Here is an 8,309-nt window from a genome sequence, read left to right on the forward strand (position 1 = left end):
TGACTCTCCATATATGTGTTTTTTATGTCCTAAATGTAGGCGTGAATGTGAGTGCGAATGGTTGTTTGTTTATATGTGCCCTGCAATTGGCTGGCGACCAGTTCAGGGTGTACCCCGCCTCTCGCCTGAAGATAGCTGGGATAGGCTCCAGCATGCCCGCGACTCTAGTGAGGAAAAGCGGAACAGAAAATGGATGGATGGAAATGTATATTTTGTCATAGTGGCTGTTCGTTGTCATGCTAGAGTGGCTCCAACTACCGCAGACAAATTCCTTGTGTGTCTTGTAACATACTTGGCCAATAAAGCTAAGTCTGATTCTGATTAATCGTTTTCTGACCCATCCAAACCCTTTCTCTTTCAAGCTCAGGCCCTCTACCAGAGGCCTGGGCGCTTGCGTGTTCTGCGCAGGATCTTAGCTGTTCCCAGTATTGCGCTCCTCTGGATGGAGATGTTGTTCCCGGTATCTGCCGGAGCCATCCTCCCAGCATGGGGGTTAGTGCCCCGATCACTACGGGGACCACTATTGCCTTCACCCTCCACATTTTCTGTACTTCTTCCTTCAGTCCTAAGTATTTCTCCAGCTTTTCGTGTTCCTTTTTTCTGATATTGCTCGACGTCATTGATCGGCTCAGCGAATTATGACATGAAAGCCGATCAGCATAAAATGCTAATTATCGGCCGATACCAATCAGACCGATCAGATGGGTGTAAAGTCGATATATATAATATATATATCTATATCTATATAGATATAGATACAATGTGTGTGTGTCTGTGTGTGTAGCTGTATTTTTACGATTGTAACTTTTGCACTAATGCACATATGTTGTTGTATATCAACGCTCCAAATGGTCACTGTACTGCAGTGTCACCAATCAATTTGCTGAAAAGTGTGCTGCTATAAGTATGCTACGTCAATATTGTATCCAATGATTTTTGACAGCAGTCAATGATGGTGTCGTAGTGGCACATTTGCGCGACTTGTATGTAGGTGGCATGGATTCCGTTCCCACTCAGTGACTGTGTGAAGGTGAGTGTGAATGCTTGCCAGTCTCGATATGTGCCCTGCGACTGACTGGCGACCCGAAGTCAGCCGGATAGGGTACAGCGCCCTGAGACACTGAACGGGATTAGCGCTATTGAAAATGGATAGCTGGATTCTTGACAGCCACCAGGCTGACTTGGACTGTTCGACACGACGGTAATGACTGCCACAGTGCGGCGGGCACTCTGACATATCGGAGGAGGGGGCGGACACAGGCACCCAGCGCAGCGTCTATCGATGTCTACGGCGTGGCCTGCGTCCACCGCGTAGGCCGGGCCCCTGACAACATAGACCCTAAATTGAGACACGCCCAAAGCGTCGCACCAGTAGTTTGTCTTCACCACCAGCCAATCACAAGTGACGTTGGCGCAGGCTATGCGGGAGCTGCTTCAATCAGAGGCGGTGCACATCCTGCAGGGGTTCGTCCAGTCCTGCCAGCATTGACTGGACTCACGTGGCCTGGCTTTGCTAGTCCGGGGCCCCACTTTCCCGTTCAGGACCCAAGTATTAGCATCCCGGTTGGAATTGTAAGCTTCCAAATCAACTGCGTGATTTAGCGGCAGCTATCAAATGGAAGCCACCAAAAGGTATGAGCACTAGCATACAAATAACCATCCATCCATCCATTTTCTGACCCCCTTCTCCTCACGAGGGTCGCGGGACACACAGATAACATTTTCCAGGAGGTCCTGTTCGACATCATGCCCTTCCCCAAAAAAGTTCTGTTCACCATTTATTCCGCCCAAAAAACTCCTATTCATCATTTTTCCTGTTTGCCCCCCCAACCCCCACCCTCAAAAAAAATCTAAAATAAAAGTCATGTATGAATGTATGGAGTTCTGTGATTGGTTGGAGAGAAGCTTGATGAGCTTCATGTGACTTCTTCACGTTGACACTGTAAAACCATCCATCCATTTTCTGTACCGCTTCTCCACACGAGGGTTGCGGGCGTGCTGGAGCCTATCCCAGCTATCTTCGGGTTACACCCTGAACTGGTCGCCAGCCAATCGCAGGGCACATAGAAACAAACAACCACTCGCACTCACACCTATGGGCAATTTAGACGCATGTTTTGGGGATGTGGGAGGAAACGGGAGTACCCGGACAAAAAACCCTTACAGACACGGAGAGAACATGCAAACTCCACACAGGCGAGGCCTGATTTGAACCTGGGTCCTCGGAACTGTGAGGCAGATGTGTTAACCAGTCGTCTGCCGTGCCGCTTCACGAGTGTCATTTGTTTCCGAATTAACACCAAAAAACTATTGGCTGAAATCCGCTGTCGACTTCAAGACATGCGGGACACCTTCAGCCAATGTTACATCGAGTATCGCGCTTATTAGCATATGTGGAGCACTCATCTGTCGACGGTCTCTCCCTGCGCCAATGTCAACACCTCATGAGTTACTAATCATGTCCGCACGTCGATCTTGTTGCATTTACTTGCTCAGAAATCGTGCAGTGTTTATGGCATTGATATGGATACTGTACTTCCCACTTGAGAGAATACTTTTACTTTGACGGGCGCTTCCGGTACTGGGAACCATTTAATCGTTTCCCACAATGCTTTGTGTCCACGTCCGCTTCTTCCTGTTTATTGTGATCGTCTCCGCCGGCAACCTTAAGGTTCTCATTTGACGTTTTACTGCTCGGTGAGTTCCCAAAAGGCCAAAGTTTGTTAAAGTGCATCGGCGCGCTGCTCTTGGCGACTTTTTCGGTCGCTTGACGAGCCGCCACAAGCCACAAATTGAAGAAGAAAAAAATTCTTCCGCCGTGTCCCTCGTCACTGCCGCCGAGCCCGGCCGAGCCCCGGAACTTCATTGGCAAAAGAGACATTTTGGTCTCGCCTCTCGCTACGGCGACAACGCCGACATTCCCGACGCGCGTTAACGTTTGTTGTGAATTTGGCCGGGTTTCTGGAATGTTCGGCGCTCGATATAACCTTGAATAAGTTGTGAATGAGAGCGATTTGAAGAATGGATGCGCTGTTCGCTGCCTGCCTGTTCGCGGCGGGGCTTTATGGTGACATCACGGCGGCGATCACTTAGTCCGAGAAGCCTTCTCAGCAGTACTTGATGACAAGTGTGTCGTTTGGGCTCCGAGCGCAAAAAGGGTAACAAAGCTTTCACGATGGAAAGCTTTCAGAGGCCGGCAGCTCGAAAAAAAGAGATTTGAAGCAGAGTGTCGAATGGTGGACGTTTGCTGCTGTGCATCTCGAGAAGCTTCTTTATGATGAGTAAATACAAACCTACCATCAACACATTCGAATACGGACAAAAACAGGCACGTTAGATGCAGTGAAAAGTCTAAATTGTCCATAGGTATGAATGTGAGCGGGAATCTCAGTTTGTCTGTATGTGGTCTGACTTTGAGTGGTGACCTGTCCATAGTGCTGTGCCAGTACGTGGCGACCAATCAACGGTCTCTTTTTCCTGACGGTGAGGGGCGACTCGCTGTCTCTGTTTCAGCCCCTGGGATCGCCAGCCTCGCCGCCTGACGATGGAGGACTCTGAGGCACAGCTGACGGTGTCGGAGGCAGACGCTCTGGGCGCCGACTTCATCACGGTGGAGTTGGACACGCAGCCCATCGAGTATGTGGTCAAGTGGGCCGAGGTGGGCTCCAAGTTTACCATCTCGTGCGTCAAGAAGGACTCGGACGAGCCGTCGGAGCTGAGCGGCGGCGAGCAGCTGAAGATGGAGACGGACGAGGCCTTCTTTGTGCCTTACGAGGAGGTTTACCCCTGCGAGGTTACCGAGCAGAGCGTGGAGATCAAGATGGAGTCCGACGACGACGACGACCACCACCACCAGATCCTGGTGGAGGTGGGCGGCGCTCAGCCGGACGGCGACGCCGACTCGGACCGGGCCGACCCGGAGCCCGACGGGCGGCAGTACCGCTGCGGCTACTGCGGCAAGTGCTACAGCCACGCCTCCAGCCTGTACCGTCACCAGCAGACGCACGCCGCCAAGATGGCTGCAGCACCCGCGCCGCCGTCCGCTAAGCGTGCCCTGGAGCCCGCGCACCAGGACGCGCGATACGCGTGCCAACACTGCGGCATGACCTTCAAGGGCAGCAGGTTGGTGTATTTCTTTCCCCACCTGATTCCCGCCCTATGGAAAATATTTCTTCCATTGCCTAGGTATCCAGTTTAAGGTCCATGTACTAATACTAGCAACGTGATGAGATTTGCCAAAAATGACAGCGTGTCAAAATGCTGAGTGTGGTTGAATTGGCCTCTGCAACTTGTGGACCTCTTAGTTCCCCAAAATGTCAACTAAAAAACCCTTTGGAGTGATTAGGGAGCAAGGAATGAGTAAATGATTGCGACTGCCTTTGACTCTCAACTCACGATCACTACAATTAGCAATGTGACGAGATTTACCAAAAATGACAGTGCGTCAAAATGGTGAGTCTGGTTGGATTGGCCACTTCCACCCGAGTGCAGTGCATCAATAATTTTGAAAATTGGATGATTGTCTAGAAAAGAAATTGAGATGGAAAAAAAAATTGCCTTTTTGGGGAAGTTTTTGGAGTGATATTCCCTGAAGAAAACCTGGTCCAAAAACCAGCCGAATTTGAGTGGTGGTTTGCATGTTCTCCCCGTGCCTGTGTGGGTTTCCTCCGGGGACTCTGGTTACCTCCCACATTACAAAAACAGTCATGGTAGGTTAATTGAATAATCTAAATTACCCGCAGGTGTGAATGTGAGTGTGAACGATTGTCTGTCTATATGTGCCCTGCAATTGGGTGGCGACCAGTCCAGGGTTGCGCCAGCACGTCTGCGTGCATAAGCGGTATGGAAAATGGATGCGTCAAAGTAAACGTGACGTTTCAAACGGTGCCACTTGCCCTAAGAAGTCGACTTGAAGAGCACTAATGGAAAATTATTGGTGAGAAGAGTGGCAGAAGAGCTCGTGTACGTCTATCAGCAAATTGTTTCTTCAAGTTTTATTTGTTCTGGAGGATTTTAGAGGTGTTTGAAGTGCTCGTTCCATGCTTTTTTAGAAAATTCCCAAACTTTTTTTTTTTGGTATCTTATCTACTTTCTTTTATATTTTTTAGGGCTGTTATGTATGTTTTTACCATTATAGTCTATCCAGTTTTTAGGTTTGTTTCCTATCTTTGAGTAGATAGCTCCTGATATTTGACAGTTTCAGTGCTTCCTCAGAGAGCAGCCTCCGCACCAGGAGCTGTGGTGGGCCGTGGCCGTGGTTGTGTCTCACGAGGTCCTTGGTCATCGTGCGTCGGCTCTCGCTGCGCCGCTGCACCGGAGGCTCCTTGGTGGCGACCTGCGGGCCGGTCCTGGTGCAGACGGCTCCCTGAGATGGGTTTGCGTCACCTGGCTCCTCTGTACTCGGCCTCAGTTTAATTACGGTATTATTTTTATTTCAACCTTCCTGTCTGTCATTGTGGACAAGTGGCGCGGGGGGTGGGGTTAATCGATGTGAAGCACTTTCCATCCATCCAGCCAGCCATTTTCTACCACTTAGCCGAGGTCGGGTCGCGGGGGCAGTAGCAGGGAAGCCCAGACTTCCCTCTCCCCAGCCACTTCATCCAGCTCTTCCGGGGGGATCCCGAGGCGTTCCCAGGCCAGCCGAAGGACGTAGTCTGTCCAGCGTGTCCTTGGTCGTCCCCGGGGTCTCCTCCCGGTGGGACGTGCCCGGAACACCTCACCAGGGAGGCGTCCGGGAGGCATCCGAATCAGATGCCCCAGCCACCTCGTCTGAGAGTCCAACCCCTCTCGAGAGGACTGGTACCAGAGCCCAAACTGTGCGTGGAGGCGAGTCCGACCATATCTAGTCTGAACTTCTCGACCTCACACACCAGCTCGGGCTCCTTCCCTGCCAGAGAGGTGACATTCCACGTCCCTAGAGCCAGTTTCTGTAGTTTATTTATTTATTTATTATTTCAAGCACATGCATACGTACAACAATATCCACATTATTTATTTATTTATTATTTCAAACGGTAAATAAAAAGCGCAACCAACAACAAGTACAACCAGATTGTCCTCAGTGTTACAGCACAATTCTTAATTACAGATGCAAATGTGACAGGGTTCAGAAAATACGTAGCAGAGTCCAGAAGCAACATTTTTAAACTTGGGGAGGTGTTGTCTTGTTCATAATCCAGAAAAAAAATAAGAGAAACATTAATAATAATTGTCAAGTCAGGCAGTTTCGTGAGTGATTTCTGATACTTCAAAATGGGGATCCCAAATGATTGTTATTATCTGACTCCCTCAAAGAAAATATTTTTTTTTTTTTTACAATTGGTATGAAGCTTTGGGTGAGTTTTTGTTGACTTCGTAGTGGAATCTGTATACGTGCAAGCAGTTTCGTAAATGCAGTTGTTTTTATGCTGTACCTAAAAGAGGTGTTTTATCGATGACCCCAAAAATGGCTGTTAGGGCAGAGACGTTGCTGCAACTGTCACAATTTTCTTCAATATTGGCATACATTTTTGCCAGTCTGCCTTTGGGCAGGTGAGATTTTTAATTGGAAAATGCCATGTTTTGTACATGAGATACTGTCATTAAGCCTTTGAAGTGCATGTTTCAAGATTGCTCCTCCTATTGCTCTTCCTAGGTCCTCCTCACAGTGTGTCCTGATTTTAACCAAATGTGTATTTTTAAGACCCAGTATATGGTTTCTAATTTGTGAAATCTATTTATTTGATTTGTCCGAAACCTTTGTCATCTTAACCTGAGGTTTGGGGTACGCCTGGAAATTTTGAATATTGATGTTAGATGAGGTGACTAATTTTAAAATACAGAAATAAACAAGATTTAGAGAGGCCAAATTTGTTTGTTTCCTCAAAAGTTGAAGTACCGTTGATATCTTTAAATGTAGAAATGCCCCATCTCTCCTATAATGTGAATATAGGATCTAAGCTAGCTGGGATAAAGTTATGGTTGTTGCATATTGGGATAGTGGTAAGATTATTTTTGAATCCATACTTTTACCTGAAATGAGCCCAGATTTTCAACGTGTGGATAAGAAGTCGATTTTTTTTTTTTTTGTTCACTTCAATGTTGGAAGGGAAAGAGACCTGAAGTGATCAGATCAGAAAGGGTTGTTGCTGTGCATGAGTTTCCCCCAGGTGACACGAGTCTCTTTCAGGGGCTTTAAGCCATTAAAGGACTTTTTGAATGTTGGTTGCCCAGTAGTCGTGGCAAAGACTAGGAAGAGCTAAGCCGCCTTCCAAATTTTTTTTACCGTTCCAAATAAAAGAGAACGCTTTAATGATATTCTTAAAAAATATGATGTATATAAAGGGAGACATTGAAAAAGAGAGGAATTTGGGGAATATTTTAATACAGTTGACTTTCCCTGCCAGAGATAACTGCAGTATTGTCCATTTTTCCAAATAAAACCTTTTTTTCCCTAACAAATTAGAGAACTTTGCTTGGTTGAGTTTCCTCCCCATGTCTCTTACAATATTAATGCCCAGATTTGGAAACCTTAATTGGGAGTGAATTGTTTGTTATCAAATATGCCAGCTCATTGTTAGAGTAACGTTTTATTTTTCCCAGATGGTTTGCACCCCACAAATTCCATAAATATTCTCAGCATATGAACAATATGTTACATTGTTAACCGTAACTGACATATAACATATGGTCCGCAAATAGATATAATTGGTGCTCCTCTGTAAATCCCCTTCATTAACAATGACAATTTGAGTGCAATAGACTACATTGCAGAAACAAATAGTAGCGGGCTGAGGGGACATCCCTGACGAGTCCCTCTTATGAGATTGAATTCTTCAGGCTTTTTGGTATTTGTAACTAGGGCTGTCACTATCGAATCTTTTTAGAATCAATTATCCTATAGATCCCCTCCTTGAGCCGTCACCTTATCGTGGTGGAGGGGTTTGTGTGTCCCAATGATCCTAGGAGCTAAGTTGTCAGGGGCTTTATGACCCTGGCAGGGTCACCCATGACAAAAAGGCACTAGGTGAGGGATCGGACAAAGCACGGCTCAAATGAAGCCTTATGATGAATAATATACATCAGTTTCCCTGACCCGGACGCGAGTCACCAGGGCCCCCCTCTGGAGCCAGGCCTGGAGGTGGGGCTCGAAGGCAAGCGCCTGGTGCCCGGGCCTGCACCCATGGGGCCCGGCCGGTGTGTGTATAACCCTATCTATGTGGGCAGGACTTCTATCTTTAAACTGCAAATGTTGGTCCTGAGTGTACGGTTTAAACTTTGTACAGAATTTGAGACAATGACAATCAGTCTTTGTTAAACGGTTAGCCTTC

The 8,309-nt window shown here is 47.4% G+C and overlaps 1 protein-coding gene across 2 annotated transcripts in view; it reads left to right on the top strand.

The window, feature by feature from the left end:
- Positions 1–2,616: 2,616 nt before the first annotated feature.
- The window catches only part of LOC133409737 (zinc finger protein 135), a 29,321-nt gene continuing 23,628 nt past the window's right edge, over positions 2,617–8,309 (top strand). The window contains exons 1-2 of one of the 2 annotated variants that reach the window (XM_061690152.1): positions 2,617–2,697; positions 3,514–4,122. In XM_061690152.1, coding sequence (XP_061546136.1) covers positions 3,545–4,122 — 578 coding nt within the window. In that variant the 5' untranslated portion in view covers positions 2,617–2,697; positions 3,514–3,544. Of the gene's footprint in view, positions 2,698–3,488; positions 4,123–8,309 lie in introns of both variants that reach the window. The other variant, XM_061690153.1, reaches the window with a different exon arrangement.

This window comes from Phycodurus eques, chromosome 11 (assembly GCF_024500275.1).
Source record: "Phycodurus eques isolate BA_2022a chromosome 11, UOR_Pequ_1.1, whole genome shotgun sequence".
In the NCBI taxonomy this organism is placed as follows: domain Eukaryota; kingdom Metazoa; phylum Chordata; class Actinopteri; order Syngnathiformes; family Syngnathidae; genus Phycodurus; species Phycodurus eques.